Source organism: Neomonachus schauinslandi, chromosome 12 (assembly GCF_002201575.2).
Source record: "Neomonachus schauinslandi chromosome 12, ASM220157v2, whole genome shotgun sequence".
Lineage (NCBI taxonomy): Eukaryota > Metazoa > Chordata > Mammalia > Carnivora > Phocidae > Neomonachus > Neomonachus schauinslandi.
This window is the reverse complement of record NC_058414.1, coordinates 90,030,596-90,050,280: the sequence shown is the minus strand read 5'-3', so window position 1 is coordinate 90,050,280 and position 19,685 is coordinate 90,030,596. Positions and strand designations below refer to the sequence as shown.

The window sequence follows — 19,685 nt, the reverse complement described above, 5'->3', positions numbered from 1 at the left end:
GGCCCTGGGATCGAGTCCCACATCGGGCTCCCTGCTCAGCGGGAAGCCTGCTTCTCCCTCTCCCTCTCCCCCTGCTTGTGTTCCCTCTCTCGCTGTGTCTCTCTATATCAAATAAATTTTAAAAATCTTTAAAAATAAATAAATAAATATAAAAAATTAAATCTTAAAAAAAATCCAATAAGGGGTGCCTGGGTGGCTCAGCCGTTAATCGTCTGCCTTCGGCTCAGGTCATGATCCCAGGGTCCTGGGATCGAGCCCCACATCGGGCTCCCTGCTCAGCGAAAAGCCTGCTTCTCCCTCTCCCACTCCCCCTGCTTGTGTTCCCTCTCTCGCTGTATCTCTCTCTGTCAAATAAATAAAAATCTTAAAAAAAAAAAAAAAAAAAGGAACAGCTTTTCAGAATTTCTGGGGCAGGAAGGGGAATGGCAGAGTGAGTAATAGTATCTTTTCGTATGTCTTTTGATAAGTACATTTTTTATTTTTGATTAAGTTCAGTTTATTGATTTCTTCTTTTATGGTTAGAACTTTCTGCATCCTATTAAAAAAAATCACTGCCTGCTGCAATGCATGAAGGTGTTTTCTTATGTTTTCTTCTAGGAGCTTTATAGTTTTAGCTTTTAGGTTTATATCTGTGATCCCTCCTGAAGCATTATTTGTATATAGTTTGAGGTAGGTGTCAAGCTTTTTTTTCCCAGTATGAATGATCAGTTTTTCCAGCACCGTTTGTTAAAAGGATTTTCTTTTCTCTGGTGATTTCAGTGTCTCTTTTGAAGCGATACATGTGTGGGTCTGTTTCTGGAATCTCTCTTTTTTTCTATCAGTCTGTCAGTTCTTTCTTCATTATCATATACTCTTGATGTATTTGTCTTTGTAGTAAGCCTTGAAATTGGGTAGTGAAAATTCTCCAACTTTTTTTCCAAGATTATTTGACTATATCTGTCATTTTTTATTTCTATAAAATGTTAAAATCAGCTGGGTTTTGATAGGGATTGTGTTCAATCTGTGTATCATTTTGGGAAAATTTGACTTCTTAACAGTATTGAGTCTTGGGGCGCCTGGGTGGCTCAGTTGTTAAGCGTCTGCCTTCAGCTCAGGTCATGATCCCAGGGTCCTGGGATCGAGCCCCGCATCGGGCTCCCTACTCAGCGGGAAGCCTGCATCTCCCTCTCCCACTCCCCCTGCTTTCGTTCCCTCTCTCGCTGTCTCTTCCTCTGTCAAATAAATAAATAAAATCCTTTAAAAATTTTTTTAAAAAATAAATTAAAAAAAACAGTATTGAGTCTTTAAATACACAAATATAATACCTTCATTCATTTACAACTGCTTTAATTTTTCTCAGTAATGTTTTCTAGCTTTTAGTGTAAGGTCTTATACATATTTTATTAAATTTATCCCTTAATAGTTCACGTTCTTGAGTGCCATTGTTAATGATATTTTGAACATTTTATTTTCGATTTGTAGTTGCTTACGTATAGGAATACAGTTGAATTTTGAATATAGCTTCCATATACTATGACTGTAAAGTCACACATTAATTTTGGTAGATTTTGTAGATTATTAGCGATTTACATGGTCATACAATCTGAAAATGAAGACAGTTTTACTTTTTTATTCCCAGCACATATGCTTTTTTTTCTTCTTTACTTTTTTTTTCTCTCTCACTCTCTTACTACACTGGCTAGGACTTCCGGTACAATGTCCAACTGAAGTGGTGTGAACAGACTTCCTTACTTTGTTTCAATATTAGGGGGAAAGGGTTTGATCTTTAGCCTCATGTATGATGTTATGTGTAGATTTTTCATACATACCCTTTATCACATTGAGGACATTTTTTTTCTCTCTCTCTGATTTGTTGAAAGTTTTTATCATTATTTCTTTTCTTTCTACATTTCTTTCCTCCCTCCCTCCCTCCTCTTTCTCTCTCCCTCCCTCCTTCTCTCTCTCCCTCTCCCTCCCTCCCTCCTTTTATGGCTGGCTGCCAGATCCTCCCTTTCTTTCTTTTCTTTCTTTTTTCCTTCTTTTCTTTCTTTCTTTCTTTCTTTCTTTCTTTCTTTCTTTCTTTCTTTCTTTCTTTCTTTCCTTCACCTATCTTTCTTTCTTTCTTTCTTTCTTCCTTTCTTCCTTTCTTTCTTTCTTTCTTTTGCAAGTAGGCCTGCAAAACATATATGAAACATGAAGATTTGGGGAGTGATGAGTTAGTTGCTAGGGAGACAGGGAAATGAAAATGTATACCTGCAGGCCAAACTGGATGGGATGGACAGAGGTTACAATGATAATATAGACAAACTGGAATGGATGAATAGGCCTGATTTCTATTCCTGGCTTTGTCACCAACTAGCTATTTGACCTCAAATAAGTCACTTTGCTGTCTACCTAGCACTCAGAGATACAGCTGAGAGCCAAGTTGATCTCAGAATTTAGTAGAGTTGCAAATGTGACTAAAAGATTTGAAAAATAAGAAATATGAGAACAGATTGGTGTGCCTGGGCTTCTTTTGTCTGCTAAAGAGAAGGTTAAGACTTGGATTAGTTTTATACTAATTCTGGTTTACTGCACCAAGACAACCATAAACCTGTTCTCTGGTTTCATGGTGCCTTGATATCCCTTTTCTCCAATACCACATGCTCTTGGTTTCTTTAGCTTTATTGTAGGTCTTGAGATTAGGTAGTGGTTTGTTCCCTAATCCTACCTTTAACTAGTTGCTTTGTTACAGTCTCTTTATTGGAACAATCTGGGGGAAATCTTCAGTTTTTTTGCCAGGACCCTTCCCTCACTGATACAAATTGGCAGTGTCTTCTCAACATATAGATATGCTCTTGGGTCTCTCTCTCTCTGCAAACCTAGCCATTTTGCCTAGGGCTGACCTCAAAGTAGGTAAGCAGGTCTCTGCTTCTAACCCCAGCCTCCCACCCCATACCTCATTTGTATTTACAATATTCTGGATTGTGCCTTAGGAAAATTATTTTAACTACTTTGAATGTCATTTGACTCCATTCCTTTGGGTCATGCAAGTTCTTGCATTTTTATGAGTCCCCTTTGAGAATGCAAATACTCTTATGAGAGACATCCTAAACTCCCTTCAGTTGACAAAATTGTGTTGGGTGATCTATTCAATGATACCACCAGTTGAGCAAGATTGTGTTTGAGGCATTGTAGGTGCAGGATGATGGAAATGGAAGGGGGTAGGGAGTGGAGTGTTAGCATGGAAATGGAGAGGGAGGCTCTAATGTTAAATTTTTCCTGTTGATAGTTTTACTGGGAAGAGCCCTATGGAAATCCAAATCCCTTCCCCTAAAATTTCTGTGAATTCCCGGAGGGCTTATGTTCTTAAGGTTATTTCTGTTCTCAGGCTCATGCTTTTTCTAAATTTGTTCAATTTTGGATTATCTTTCTATTCCAGTAGGCAACATCTATTCTGTATTCATTGACCTAGATGTAAAATTCAGTTGCTTCAATTTCCACATTCATAAAACTCTGCTGCCTCTAAGACAAGGAGTAGACTTCCCTGAAGATTTAGCTGCAGGTGGAAAATATGGAGGAGACGAAGAAAGCATTTCCATCACAGCATTCAACAACTTCCATTTGAATGTTAGATGGTATTTTTAAAATACCCTTCAGCCACCCTGACACCGGGGCATTGTCAATGGACACTTTCAGTCCATTGCACACCCAGATCTTGCACTATCTCTGGATCCTTCTCTTCTCTCTTTCCCTTTCAGAGGGTATGCTGAGCGATGGAGCCTTTGGAGCCAGACATCTGGGCTCCAGTCTTGGCCTTATTACTTATTTAGCTGTATGGCTTATATAAGTTATTCCAACTGCTTAATGTCAGTTTTTCCATTAGCAAAACGGGCATGATAAAATTACCCATTTCCTAAGTTTGTCATGAGTATTAGAAGTGTGTAGTGGATGCTTATTTTGCTGCCCACATGCCTTCCCAAGACCAAAGTGCTCCTCTTTCCAGCTTCCGGGAGCCTTGGCTGCCGATGGTCTACAGCAGCGCCCCTTCTCAGACATGGCACCTGTGTAAGAGAATCTCTAGCCTGTGGTTATGCTCTCCCAAGGGGCGGCCCATACCCAAAGACTGGTGGATGTGGAGTTGCAAGGTCTCATCTCTGCCTGAAATTAGAACAGCTCTGAAGGGCCATTCCAGCTCCAGAACCTCACATTCGATCAGCTGCAGACTTTGTGGCAAGTGCATCACAGTTCAGCTTCTCACTGCCGGTTCTGCTTCCCTCACAAACTCTACCCACAAACTTTCCAGTAAACCTGAACACTTCCATCTCAGTATCAGTTTCCAAGCTAAGCGAAAATAGCTAAAATCATGGAAATTGAAGAAGATAGGGAATAAATCGTTATTATTATTATTTGGGGTGTGAGCTAATTTATTTTAGGAGATTTTCTAGAATATTCCAGACATGTGTAGAGCTACACAGGAATTCTATATAATAACTTGAACCATGAGTAGTGAAAATAAAATTATTCCAAATTTTGACAATGGAAAAATGGTTATTTGACTTTTTAAAATTATTTAAGTTTATTATTTATTTAATTTATCTTACTAGAACATATTCTAATTAGCCTGCTCTGGTAGAAGTAGAACCTTGTTACTGAGTAACTGACTCTTACCTGATACTTCTGGGCACTGTAATTTCATTGTCTCTGTATATTTGATTAATAATCCCAAACTGATGGAGGTGCTAAACAGTTTATATCCCCATAAGATACAAGAGGTTAACCTACGAAAAACTGATAAGTTGTGATTTTGTAGACCACAAGAAAAGTTAATCCGCATGGATTAAGTTCTTATCAACCTGTAGAAAGATAACTAATTTTACATCTGATTTAGCAATTATTTTATTTTATTTTATTTTGTATTTTTAAAAGTTTTTATTTAAATTCATACATACAGCAATATTAATAATACAGTAATATTAGTTTCAGGTGTACAATATAGTGATTCAACACTTCCGTACATCACCCGGTGCTCATTACAAGTGCCCTCCTTAATCCCCATCACCTGTTTACCTATCCCCCCACCCACCTCCCTTCTGGTAACCATCAATTTGTTCTCTATAGTAAAGAGTCTGTTTCTTGGTTTGCCTCTCTCTCTCTGTTTCCTCTTTGCTCATTTGTTTTATTTACAATCGTTTTAGATACTTCTTTTCTGACTATCAAAAATCTCCATTTCTTATACATGCTTTGATTTTGCATTTGTCTTTGCTGCTGGCTACCTCCTTAATGAGTTAAATAAAACTTTGTCAGATGCTCACTATCTATTTGTATGAGAATTTTTTTTTTTTTTTTTTAAAGATTTTATTTATTTATTTGACAGACAGAGAGAAACAGCGAGAGAGGGAACACAAGCAGGGGGAGTGGAAGAGGGAGAAGCAGGCTTCCCGCTGAGCAGGGAGCCCGATGTGGGGCTCGATCCCAGGACCCTGGGATCATGACCTGAGCCGAAGGCAGATGCTTAACAACTGAGCCACCCAGGTGCCCCGAGAATGTTGTTTTTAACAGTGGTTTTTCATAGTAATGTGTTTCTGTTTAAATATTATTAGTTTCTGAAAGGTAGCGTTATGACAGGAAGGTACCCAAAGTTCCATGGGGCAATTGGAAAAGAGAAGTCAACATTCTGAAGTTAGCCAAACCCTATCATACTATAGCCAAACTTTGGGTCTGTTTTTGAAGTATGTGTATTTGCCAGGGTTGCTGTAATGAAGTACCACATGTTTGGTGGCTCAAACAATAGAAATGAATTGTCTCCCAGTTTTGGAGACTAAAAGTCTGTGATCAAGGGCCTGGCAGGGTTGGTTTCTTCTGGGTCTGTGAGGAAGAATCTCTTTGGGGCCTCTCCCCTAGCGGCTGGCTGTTGGCTGGCAACCTTTGGCCTTCCTTGGCTTGTAGACCCATCACCCTGGTCTCTGCCTTCATGTTCACACAGTGTTTCCCTGTGTGTGTGTCTGTGTCCAATTTTGCCTTTTTATAAAGACATCGGCCATATTGGATTAGGACCTGCCTTGTGGCCTCATTTTAACTTGATTACCTCTGTCAAGACCCTGTCTCCAAATAAGGTCTCAGTTCAACCCATAACAGTATGATTCTTTTTCTCTATTCCCAGGGTTTACTTTTTTCCCCTCAACCGATACCTTAAGAAGAATGTCATTAACTCCTGATGAATCCCAATTGGGAAATCTCTCTCCTTGTTTTAAAGTGAGTTTTATTGCCACATCTCATAACAAGCCAATGCTGGCCTTGCTGTAGGAATGTAGTTACGATGAATTAGGCTTGGGAAATAAATCCTGTTTAACAGATGAGTTCACAAGTTCTCAGGGGCATTTAGCAGCCCGGGTGCTTTACAGGTTCAGCAACAACAAAAAATGCCTTTTTTGGTATTGCTTTTATTTACATGAATATAATTAAATTAATAATTTTAATGGCATTTGGATGGCATTTAAAAAAACACGTTGGTAAATTTGTCAGAGGGGAGAGCATGGTGCTTTTTAATTTTCGTTGGGCAGGTAGGCAGGTTGTGGGGGATGAATGATTCCTTTGGCAATCATGGAATTATTTACCATGAGTTGAAGAAGAACCTTCTGTTTGAATAACCCCTTTGAACTGTCTGACACATAATGGAAGCTTGTTAAATGTTTATTGAATGAACGGAAGTGTTCAGGGAACTTGGAATATTTGACAGGAATCAAATAAAAGGCACGTATGTATTCAGAGATTTACCATATACCTAGCTTTGGCTAGATGCTGTGGGGCTGCCAATATATGTAGGAGAATAATAATGGTAGTGAATATTTTTTTCTGCTTACTATGTGCCAAGCATCCTGCACACTTCTTTTTTTTTCTTTTAAAGATTTTATTTATTCATTTGAGAGAGAGAGAGAGCACAAGCAGGGGGAGATGCAGAGGGAGAGGGAGAAGCAGACTCCCCGCCGAGCTGGGAGCCCGACATGGGGCTCCATCCCAGGACCTGGAGTTCATGATCCCAGGACCTGGAGATCATGGCAGACACTTAACCACCTGAGCCACCCAGGTGCCCCCTGCACACTTCTTTTAAAATTGTCTCTGAGTTCGGTAATGTTGCTCTTATTTTACATATAAGGACACCAAGGCTAAGAGAGTTCAAGCACCTTGACTATATAGCTAGTGATTGGTAAGGTCAAGTGGGTTCTTAATCTGTACACTTGAGTGCCTCCCAGACTGGCCTCTTCCTAGGAGAAGCTTATGTTCTTATTGTGGAGATGGGACATTTATAATTGAGGCAGTTGGAAATTTGGCATAGTAAGAGTATTGTATGTCTTTTTGCTATATATGTGTGTGCTGTCAAAATTTCATAAAAGTGTGGGTTTGTGTCATGGTTAGGTATATACAATCTGGATTTAGATGCCTGGATTCAAATCCCACTTGTACCTCTTCCTCTCTGCGTGATTTTGGACACACAACTGTTCTGTAGTATCATTTTTTTATTTTTTAAAGATTTTATTTATTTATTTTGACAGAGAGAGACACAGCGAGAGAGGGAACACAAGCAGGGGGAGTGGGAGAGGGAGAAGCAGGCTTCCCACCGAGCAGGGAGCCCAATGCGGGGCTCGATCCCAGGACCCTGGGATCATGACCTGAGCCGAAGGCAGACGCTTAACGACTGAGCCACCAAGGTGCCCCATGTAGTATCATTTTTTTTAAATTATAAAATAAGGTATAATAAAAGTACCTCCCTCATTGTTGTGAGGGATATGTAAGATCTGTAAAATGATTCTGTACCTGGCAAAATGTATTTCCTGCTAGAATATAAGCTTCCCAAAGGCAGCAATTTATATCTGTTTTATTCATTCATTCATCTTACGCATCTAGAACGGTGCTTGGTATAAAATAGACATTCAGTAAATACATCGTTGAATGAATGAATATATTTCAATGGGTAAATGCCAGGGCTTAGTCACATTTGCAGATGTAATGAAGTAGTCACATGCTTGCACATCTATGTAGAACAGTGGTTCTCAACCAGGATACTCATTAGAAATACCTGGAAAACTTTTAAGTAGACTGATGTCAAGCTCCACCACAGGCCAAGGTTGAGCACCGCTCTCGGAGAATCACTGTGAAAGTAACAGCTGAAAACATGAGTAATACAGGCATACCGTGTTGAAGATTCAACACCAGAAGCAATTTTTTGAATGACTTACAACCCATAGGAAACTAAAAACAACCTTTGTTTCAATAATAATTACGTTCTCAAAAATTTCAGTGTACATTAAAATTGTCAAAAACTACTTTGCGTTCATATGTAATATGGATTAGGATTTAGGCTCAAATAATTACACAAGGTTTGTTCCCCTAAATAAATCTCTAGTGGGATATTTGGAGTTTGTGTGGAGCTTCGGACAATTTTTTTTTTTTTAAAGCATGTGAATTGTCCTTAACAGTGCAGGCATCTCGTCTAGATCAACCAAGGAGCATTGTGGGCTGCTTTGAATATAAACAAACTACCAAAATAGCATATGGGGGAAAGCACACCAACACATACACAGTGATTAAGATCCCTTTTGAGGCACTTGGAGAATTAAACCAAGGTATGGAGTACCTTTCTAGACAGCTGCTTCTTTTTCTAAAACAAGGAGATGAGTTCACCAATCTCTAATGTGTCAGTTGCTTCTCTTAGGAGACATCCTGGCTAAGGGAAACTCTTGATTCTCTGGTGCTTCTCTGCTCAGCAGGCGGGGTCCTCATTCATAGAATCACCCAGAAAGGGAGTTGGCAAGATGGGGATGGATTGAATATAGGAGCCTTATAAACTTGGAATCAGGGTGGAACCAGAGCAAATTGAGAGAAAATTGCAAAATGGATAATTAGAGGGTATCCTAGCTAAATAACCACTTACATGTTTTCCCATAAATTTAAAAAATTCTCTTTGTGAAGAGTATATGCACACATATCTTTCAATAAATACATTATAAAAATATTACCACTATCCTATGCCCTTTACAAATGTTATTGCAATAGGATTTTATTTTACATTGATCACAAAGCCGTTTTGATGTCTCTTAGGCTTCTTAACCCTGAATTCTACCTCTTTTGCCTTTTTCTTTAAAGGGCTGCTTTGAAGGATTTCTGACCCTCTCTGCAAAGTGTATGACCGAAATGCACAGGCTGGGAAATAATTCAAATCTTCCTAATCAGATTTCTCAACCCTTGATCTAATCAGCAAGCTGTTTTGCTTAGCTTTTTGGTCAAGTTCATTCATTAACTCAGAAAGCATTTATAGTATATTTGCTGTGTCTACCCCGGGGCTAGAATGTAATAAGATTAGTAGATGAATTGAGTCCTGTCCTTTAGGAGTTTGTAGTCTTATTGAATGAAGTAAAGGAAATAATAGAATGCTATTTAAAATGTATGATGGCTTTTATACTTTAAATATGTTTGAGGTCTTTCATGGCAGGTAATTGACATTAACCGCGACTTTGTGCGGCTGGAACTGCATTATAGAATATTTTCTTTTCGTATATCTGTTTCACAGTTAATATCCCAGTTGTCCTTTTCAAAGATTCTTCTGCCGTTATAACCATCCCAACAAAGTGCTGTTGTAAAATTAATAGGAAGGATCTCACTGTCTCACTGACTCTAGGTTTGGGAGGATTCTGGGCAGGAGGAAAAAAATGAGAAGCTGAAACCCCATTGATTTTCTTACCGGAGCATCTTGTAACATAAAACCCCTGCCACCTCAACACACCCCAAATTCTACCACTCTGAAATGTCATCTCCTACAACCAAGATGAACGCACATAGAAAACTAACTTACACTAATTTTATTTGAGGTCTGAGAAATAATGAAATTGCTTTCTTATTTTGGAACAAAAGGTGTATACATACATGAGCTCTTGGAGAAAAGGATGTTCTCACACAGCTGTTTATAAAGATGGAAAAAGCTGTAATCAGAAGTCGCCTCCTACCTCACTGTAGTTCCTACAGACCTTTCTCCAATTCTCCTTCTTATGTAATAACCTCTTGTGAGGCCCCTTAACAGTTATATACCGGTACCGCTTTGATGGTTCTTACTTATTTTCCTCCTAATCAGTGTTTATGTGTGTCGTACGTATACAATTTTCCCCTATTCATGTCACAGAAAACCACCCTTAAATTTGTACCGACAATGAGGAATAAATAAGCAGCAAAAGCCCTTACTTAATTGTTTCTATTCACTGGCTGGGAAAGAGGGCCATTTGACTGTACTTTCCTTGCAGGGCTTAGTCAGGGTCGAAGGTTTGTATGTCTGTTCTCTTATTGCCACGTTGCTCTTCTGGAGACACACACAGCCCTCGCGCCCCAATCTGGTTATTTCGGCAGTGTGTCCCTCCCAGCGGTTTTAATTAGGAACATAGGTTTTGATGGTCAGTCTCCAGCTTCTGGAGAGTTCAGCTCATTTGTCCTGTGATGTCCACTGGGCCAGCAGAATTGTATTCCCTCCCTTCTTTTTTATTCTGACCACAGCTCTCTGTGGCTATTCATGAAAAGATGAGGGACTTGTATTTTCCTCATTAACCCAAGATTGAGGAATTCTTCAGCCCTTCCACGGCCTTGTGCTCAGGCACTGTTTATTATCTTTTGTTAGAACACTGACATTTAAGTTGTGTTTTAAGGATTCAAAGGTGGGACCTGTAGATTCTGATGCTGCAGAGATCTGATTGTCTTGTGATGGAAGCCGTGACTCAGAATCACACACAGCCTGCTTCAAAACCAGAGAAAAGTCCTAAAGAAAAACGTTACACAAGTTCTTGAACTCAGGTGGAGAAGAATGCATGGGCCATGAAGGAGCACCATATAAGAATCTTCCAGTGTTCTTGGCTTATTGCGCAGTGGAACAGAATATACTTTGGGGTAAAGGGCTGCGATATTGTGATTTATAAGCAATATGTATTTGGTCATCTGGATGTATTTGGTCTTCATCCACAGACCTCTGCTCACAACTCCTGAAACCTGTGATAAGGGCGAAAGAGGTGTTTTTCATTATGTTAATGAAGGTGGCTTTGCACCCCACCCAAGGGTGGGGGCTGTTTGCCATGAGGACTGATCTTGTGATGGGAGGGTTGGAACTTTCCATCCTAGCCCTCGTTCCCTCCAGGGAGGAGAGAGAGGCTGAAGGTTGAATCAGTTGCCAGTGGCCAATGATTTAATCCATCGTGCCTATATAATTAAGCCTCAATAAAAACCCAGGATGGGGTTCAGAGAGCTTTCAGGTTGGTGAGCAGGTGGAGGTGCTGGGAGAGTGAGGCCTCTGGAGAGGGGATGGAAGCCCCACACCCCTTCCCCATACTTCACCCTCTGTATCCCTTTGTCTGACTGTTGATTCATATCCTTTATCATCTCCTTTAATAAATGGGTAAACATTAAGTGTTTCTGTCGGTTCTGTGAGCCACTTTAACAAATGAATCAAACCTAAGGAGGAGGTCACTGGAACCTCTGATCTGTAGCTGGTTGGCCAGAAGCCCAGGTAACAGCCCGGGGCTTGTGACTGGCATCTGAAGTGGGGGTGGGGAGTGGTCCTGTAGGACTGAACGCTAAGCCCATGGAATCCGATGCTAGCTCTGGTTAGATAGTGTCAGAATTAAGTTGAATTCTGGGACACCCTGCTGGTGTCTAAGAATTGCTTGATATTGGAGGAACCCCCAACTTCCCACTCCCCACCCCCCACCCCCCACCTGTCTGCCACCTTTGTAATTGGATCTGGGAACCCAAAAGAGTTGGTGTCAGTGAAGGGGCCAAAATTGATGTTAATTATTTGCCTTGACGAAAGTGAGGAAAGAGAAGATTGTGTCATCGGAATGTCTTCATTAAAGGTCTACACACTTGTAATGACTCTTTGGAGGGATTACATAAAGCAAGTACATTGTGTGTGACCCAGTGGGAGCTTCTGAAAGTAGGCTACTGGCAAGTTCGGTGGGATCACTTCCAACTACTAAAGACCTTGACGTTATTTCTGAGACTTCCTGTGTGGGAATATAAGAGAGGGGGAAAAAAGGGCCGGGCACTTGCTGAGCTCTTAGACATACTTGACCATTAATCAGTGGCTGCACGATCTTGGATTCTTTTCTGTATTCTACCCAGCCTTTCTTTGGGTTTTGGGGTTACTGTTGATCTTGGTCAATTACAAATCCCATTTCTGGGTGGAGTTTGCAGAAATCAGTGAACAGAACAGAGAGATTATCTGCCTTTAGATTCCAATGGAGCTTTTACATTCTGCTCTCACTCCTCCCCCTTTCCTGGGCAAGTTCCTTTCCCTTCAGGGGCTCAGTCCTGATGGGATTCACCATACATCTGGCCATCACTGCCTTCCTTTCCCCCATCTACCTGTCAGCAGCCTTGTTCCTCTGTATAGTGAGATGGGTGAAGGAGTCTGAGGATCTGGGCCTCCCTGGGGACCCTGTGTGTCTGCAGGTCCAGTGTCCGAGATGGCAGATTCTTACTGCAGTGTTCACATCCTCTGAGATAGGATGCTGAGAGCTAATGGGGGTAAAGTACATAATGAAGTTGCTGATGCTTTCCTTCAGGGCTTCCCCACCCCCTTGATGGGCCTGGGTAAGTTAATACTCCCCCACTTGCCCAAACGTACTTGCTCTTGTCAACCTAAATAAAGAGGGAAACCAAGGCAAGCTTGAATTACCAGAAATTGAGTTTATTTGAGAATAGCTCAGGAGTTGCAATTCAGGACACAAAAACTGTAGCAAGCCCCAGGCAAGTCCATTAACAGTTTGGGGTGGACTGTTTTTATGGCCAGAAGTGCAGAGAGTCTAGCCTGAGTCCAAGCAGCAAGTTCAGTGGCTTGAGGATGGGGAGACAATCTTGGTAGATGTTCATTGGTTGAGGGATAGCTTTCCAGTCTTCTGGAAATTAGGCATTAACCTGAAATCAGTCTCTAAGTTCTTAAATTTCACTTTCCTGAGGGTGCATATGGGAGATTCTCCATTTCCTATCCTCTTTAAAGTCCTTCCACACTCCCACAGAGCAGTTTGAAAGTTAGCTTACAGAAGGAAGCATATGTCATTGCAGATTCCTGGGCCTCAGCCTCAGACCTACTCAGGGCTCAGCTGCAGGGTCACAAGACCCACCTGATTCTAGTTCAGGTGATTCTCAAAGCACATGTGGACAGTCCTGTGGAGGGAAAACCCCTCTCCTTTCCAGGGAGCCAGTTAGTTAATTCATTAATCAGCACTTACACTGAAGCTTGAGACCCTTGTCTGGCATTTTTCATGGAGCTGTGCAGAAATTGAACTTAACATTATTAATGATGGTATCACAAGATCTCCCTGCTTTCTTCCTCGATCTTGCTGTTCTCATTCAGTCCACCAGGCTCTCATCTCCCTTCCCTTCCCTTCACCCTGCCATTGTCATATTTGCTTGCTAAAGCAACTCCTCTCATTTCTTATCTTTGCAGACCAAGGTCAGGGCTGACTTTCTCAACCTCTCCTGATTCATTCCCTCCTTTCTGACCTGCATTCTGTTGTGTTCCACGTTACAAACCTAATCTAAGCCACGTGTTTTGGTTTTATCTTTCCGTGGGCCTTGGTAAGATAGTGTTCTTTCAGCATGTGCTGTTTCTTGGCAGCTACCAATCAGTCTTTTCTCATTTGGAACTTTAAGGATGTTCTTGAGAGGAGCAAGACTGAACTTGGTGCTGTGACCCGCTTGGAGAACACTTTGTTGGGAAATGGAGGAATTTCAATAGAAGACCCCAGGAGCCTACTTTTCTTGCCTTTAGCCTCTGACAGCTTTAAAATTGTCTAAGTATTATCACCACCCAGGCCCTTGTCTTTTTTTTTTTTTTTTTGTAAACAGAGAGACCTGCATTCTGCCCTCTACCCTGAATAGGGGCTTACATTTTAATTTCTATTTCTGAAGCAATGCTGCCCCCCCAAAGTGGTCCCCTCAGCCTCCCCGTCTTTGAGACCTGCCACCCTCTATCTTGGTCATGCACTTCAGAGACATAGATTCCAATATATTTGCAAAGGTTTTTGCATGTGGAAGACTAACTCAGGCATTGTTTTTACCCCAGGGAAATTTTTCGCTGTGTATGACCTTCTGATGTTGGTTTTTCTTTGTGTGTTTTTTTGTTTTGTTTTGTTTTTTTTTTCTTCTGGCTGCAGGAAAGCAATCTCCCGGGCAGGCCTGCAGCACCTGGCTCCTGCACATCCCCTCAGCCTTCCTGTGGCAAATGGTCCAGCAAAGGAGCCCAGAGCGACTCTGGACTGGAGTGTAGGTGTTGGCTTTTTCATTTCAACGTAATTCAATTGTATGTGTGTCTCTCTCATTCTCAGGATCGCTATGGCTACAAAGCAAGACTTAATCATTTCCAATATTGCTCACCGACCCATCTTCAGATACCTAAGCCATAGTTCCATTCTCAAACCTCCAGCAACATAGCTCCTGTATATGAAATCGGATGCATTCCAGACTAAAATAAAAACTCCATGAATCGTTTGAGGTGCTACTGCCTGGGTTTGCAGCTGTGAGATAAAAAGTATCTCTGTGCACGTGCTCTATTGTTCTTGCCAACTTGACGATGAATAGAGCTTACCCTTAGCAACTTCGTGTCATCTAAGCTTAATTTCCTCAGCTCAAACTGCCTTCTTTTCCTTTTAGGAGCTTGCTTTTTTGTTTTTTGGGTTTTTTGTTTGTTTGTTTGTTTCTCCCTGACAGAAGATGATTTCATTTTACATTTTAGGTACTTCATGCCCTCCTGTCTGATATGCTTCTGCCCCCAACACAAAGGGAGATGGGTCTGGTATCAGTGGCTTGGGTATAGTCACCAATTTTAACCAAAAGACATCCACAGAAACTATTAACATGAGCTGAAGATTGCATTCTGAAGTTCTTAAATCAATCAGAATACATTTATTGAGGTTCTTCGGTGAGTCAAGTTCTTGGTCAAAGACATCTATCACTGTGGACTGAAAGGCTTTGTCTCTTCCTGAAGGGATGAATGTAAGGAGCAGCTTGAAGGTAGAGGAGGCCTGCCCTAAAATTTTTCCGGTCTGGTCTTGATGGTGATTCTTGTTTAGCATTTGTGGTTGAATTGAACAGTGAGGATAATTCATGTTCTCCCATATGAAAGAGCATGGCAGGGTGGGAAAAGAGTTGTTTTTTTTTTTTTTTGATTAAAATATTTTTTTAGCCCATATGTCATGATTTAATGTCCTTTTATATTAAAACAATTCTTCCTCTCTCCCAAGCACACACTTACTGACATTCTTATTTTACATTCTGGACACATGCCCATGTATGCGTACCTGGCAGAAGATTGGACTTAATTGAGATGCAGCTTCTTCCTTGATAAGAGTCTTGAGAATACTCTGGTATTGTATTCTTCACTCAGTACTCTGCACTGGTGCTCAGGAAGAATGCTCGTCTTCTGGAGCTTCCCTTTAGTCCAGGCCAGTTACTTGGTAAACTCTTAAATCATAATGGAATATGGAATATATTCATACCCGTGTTTATATAATCAACAAGAACTAAACGTATAAACAAGCAGATAAATAAGATCAAAGAGCAACATTCCTGGTCCAGTTATGAGAATGTTGTGAGTCAGGGACCCAAACCAGTGGATTTAATGTTCATGATGCCTAAACAATCCTCTGACCTAAAGTAGTAGAACCCTGTCTGAGAGGCAGGATTCTAATGAAGGGTAGTTTAAATTGTTGACATAGAAAAAGTCATTAAATCCTTTTGCCCCATGTGTGACATTAGTCAAGTCACTTGATTTCTTTCAGTCTGAGTGTCCTCATCGGTAGACGGGGACAATTGTGGCCCCTCTCTAAGGGAGACTTCCTGGGCATTATTAGGATCAAACATGGCAGTAAGTGTGAAAGTTCTTTGTAAACGGTACAGCCTGCAGATTTATTTAGTCAGAAAGAAAACAGTGGATGAATTCCTTAATTCATCACGCATTTGAGTCCCTGCTTTGCGCTGGAGCCTGCGCTGGTTCCTTGGGACTCTGAGGGGAGGAAGATGGGGTTCCTGCTTCAAGAAGCTTGGGAAGCAGGCGGCAGACAAGAAGTCACCAGCAAGCATATAGGGTGGTGGCACCCGGAATAGAGGGGCCCAGAGGCGTGGAGCGCCAGGAAGGATGCTCCATCCCTATTTGACGGTGGAAATAGTTATCAGAAAAGGCTTTTAAAAAGAAGTGTCCTGCTTGGGCCGAAGCTTGGCAAGAAGGTATTATTTCTGATTCCCGTAGAGATGTATGCACTCTAATATTTCATCAGAATGGTATTCTGGGCCAGTGGTGGGACGCTGCACTACATAGCAGGGGAAGAGCAAGTAAGAACCAAGTTCTCTCTTCCTCCCTCTCCTTTGATCGTGGGCACCCTGTCCTGGTGCCCCGGTGAGATTACGGCATGGCAGGAAACACTTTGGGGATATTTAACAATGGAGGGAATGCTGAAAGCCTCCTCTGAAGATACTCCATCTGAGGGCATATTTGAAGATCTGACATGCAAGGAGCTATAAAGATGTGACAGTGAAAAAAAAATTAACTGTGGGCTGATATTGCTGTTAGTGAACCGAGCAGTGACCAACAACTACAGTTTCTTATTATGATCATGTAAAACATTTTTCTCAGAAGAGAGGAAGAAGCAGATGGCTAAAAACATTTTAAAGTTTTGTTTTTATTTTTGTTTTTTTTGCTAAGACTTGCCCTTGCCTCACAATTTTTGGTTTTTCCTAACAAGTGTGCTTTCACCAGTTTCATTTATGTCACCTAAGGTTTGCTGGTCTGTTCAAGTTGCTGAACCAGGATTTTCTTTGTTCGGATTAAAGTGTAAGCCCAGGCCACTGGCTGGATCTGTCTCTGCCGTTCCCTCATCCCACCCCCTGCCTGGCCCCTGTGGAAAAACAGCATGACCGCCTCCCCGCCTCTATCAGCCCACTGTTCTGGACTAAAGGCACTGAAATGATCAATCTTCACTTATTCACTCTTACTATTTACTGATCCCTGATTTGGTTTGGAGCCTTGTATGCATCTCCCAGATGACGGGGAGGGCTTAGGGGAATGAGGATCATCTCAAAGGTCTATAGGACTTTGACCCCCTGACTTATGTCACCTCCCCTCTCTGCATTTCACCTGTGAAAAAACAGATACCGAAGCTGTTCATGGTGCATCTGAAGTTGCAAGACAATTCAGGGTGAATTAAAAGCTGGAATGAAAACTTAGTCCCTACGTTTATACTTATTGTAGAATCCCAAGGGGTCCTGTTTTTGACTTCATGCCAAAGTCTTCAGAAAGGGGCACAGTTGTTTCCTAAATATCTTTGTGCAAAGGGCTTTGAGGAGCAGCCTACTGGTGGGGGTGCCTGAGACACAGAAGGGTGCTGATTTGGTGAGCCTAGATTGTAGGCACCTGTGTACTTTGGCCAGGTGTATACTTTTGTAGGAGTTGGTTTGACGTGTACGCAGACTTAATAATTTCCTTAAAGTATTTATATTCTCATTTCCTTACTTAGTGATATATATTATCCCTCTTTTATTTTTAGCTGGTCCTCAAAGTCAGTGCTGTGATTTACTCAAATAGTTGTTATGACTTACCAGATTCTCTGTCTCACATGAGCTCATTTTCTTGGTGACTCTTCATGAACATGCACTCCAGCAGCCTGAGCATAAGCCTGCCCCTCCATGCATGTCAGGGATAGAACCCTGAATGTTGATGTGTAGAGAGTAGCCAAATCAGTCTTCACTATGGCACCTGAGCCTTCTAGTGACAACAGTAGGCACATATGGAAATTGCTATTTCCTATAGAAATTTCCTCTCTTGCTCTGTGACAGGTCATGCTCATCTTTTCAACTGAACTAATTCTGTTTATCGTGTTCACTTTTTGCTTTGTTTCCTCAGAGTCCCTCTATCCACGGTGCACTGTCTTATAAACCTTAGAACCAAATTAGTGGGTTTTAGTTGCTTTCTTATTCTAGGTCCTCAGTTCAGTTTCAGGCTCCTTGAAGGAAGGGACAGTGTTTTCTGCTTGGTTTTTCTTCTTCACAATGGAGAGCACAGCATCATAGGCCTACCCACTATCTGGCTACAGATGTCAGGGGACAAATTGATTGCAGCTTTTCTGTTCAATCAGTGAGAAGGGGACATTTTACTGGGAGTTGACCAGCCTTAGATAATCTCCAGTTCCTGAAAGGATTGGTAGACAAAGAGTCCAAAGCTGCTTTTTGAAAAATATATGGGTTTATGCTATTTGAACCCCAGGTAACTCTTTTAAAATCTCTTTCCTGGTATGATGCGTTGTGTTAAGTCTTAAAGCACAACAGTGGTCTGATCTCATTCCTCCCAATTTACCCCCTCTTCACCTTCACGGTGACAACCTACAGGGGCTGCTCCCATGGGCACCATGTCATGCATATTGGCCAAGCCAGTTTTGGGGAAAACAAGCTAAATTGCCAGAAAGGCAGTAATACTCAAAAAGGAAAAAAAAATATTCCCATCCCCTGGGCTGGAATCCAAGTTTCCGGTTTAGAGTGAGATCCTTCAGAAGTATGTCTGTTGTATAGATAATGTGTGTCTTCTCTTAAATGTCGCATGCCTGATTCTATGGTGGAGACTTAATTTGTACTTAGAGATTTCTTTTCGCTTTTTAGTATGATAGCAGGGAGCAAGGAGGTGGGTCTTACTCTCTCTCCACTGTTTTATAATTTGTTTTTGCCCATTACACTACCTAAAACAACTTTCAAAGTAATGGTGGAAAAGCCATCCAGATCTTTCTTAAAGGGCATGTTGGTTTTAATGTCGATTTTAATTTCAGTTCATTTTTTTTCCTCCCTCCTTGGAAAATTTCCTCCAATCCTGAGGGCTGTGGAAAATAGGTTCAACACAAACAAAGCCAGATTCTAAATCCAGACCATATTTTCTTTCCTCTAGTTGACAATGCTAAGAAAAGAAGTGCTTTCTCTTAGGCAGGTAGAAACATAACACAGTTATACACCACCTCACCACTTTGTTCAGGGACAAGATTAGGGAAACAGAGTCTTCACGCGGGATTGGGTTAAACTGGGTTATGAAACTAGGTCATCTTATCTTTAGAAACCTTGAACGAAGAGCCAGGAGGAGGCAGGTATGTATGGGTGCGTGCGTGTGCATGTTCTCATTTCAGTCTTATTTCAGGTGGCAGGTCCTAACAAACCTGTGCCCTCAGGCCTTAGCTCTTGTACCTTCGGGTTTGGGTATTGTCCCCAATAGGGACTCTCACCTCAACAATTTCCCCACTCCCATTCCTATTTCAAAAACTGTTAAGTCTGGTTGATCAAAGTATCTGTTGGCTGAGAGGTCAGGAGGAGCTAACCAACTATAAATCAGTGGAGGCCTTGGCCCTGGTCAGCCGCATTAATAGTGGGACAGATGAAGCATGATTTCATCTACCCTCATAGTCTTTTAGTTCACCAAATTGTGAGAATTTTAAGTCACACTGGCTGCTGGGAGAGATCATAGAATCCCAGTTTCACAGGTCATTGAGAAGTGACTGGGTCTAAACTTCTGCCTCTAAGCAGGTGATTAACCAAGCTAATACTGCCCAATAAGAAATATATGTGAGCCATAAAATAATTCTGAATTTTCTAGTAGCCACATTGAAAAAAGTAAAAATAAATAGGTAATTTTAATTTTAGGACCATATTTTGTTCAACCAAATATA

At 41.3% G+C, this 19,685-nt stretch overlaps 1 protein-coding gene across 2 annotated transcripts in view; it reads left to right on the top strand.

The window, feature by feature from the left end:
* DGKI (diacylglycerol kinase iota) overlaps nucleotides 1-19,685 on the top strand; it is a 431,941-nt gene that overhangs the window by 139,021 nt on the left and 273,235 nt on the right. For both annotated transcript variants that reach the window (XM_021692768.1, XM_044919913.1), the window contains exon 2: nucleotides 14,148-14,256. In XM_021692768.1, the coding sequence (XP_021548443.1) occupies nucleotides 14,148-14,256 (109 nt within the window). The remainder of the gene's footprint in view (nucleotides 1-14,147; nucleotides 14,257-19,685) is intronic.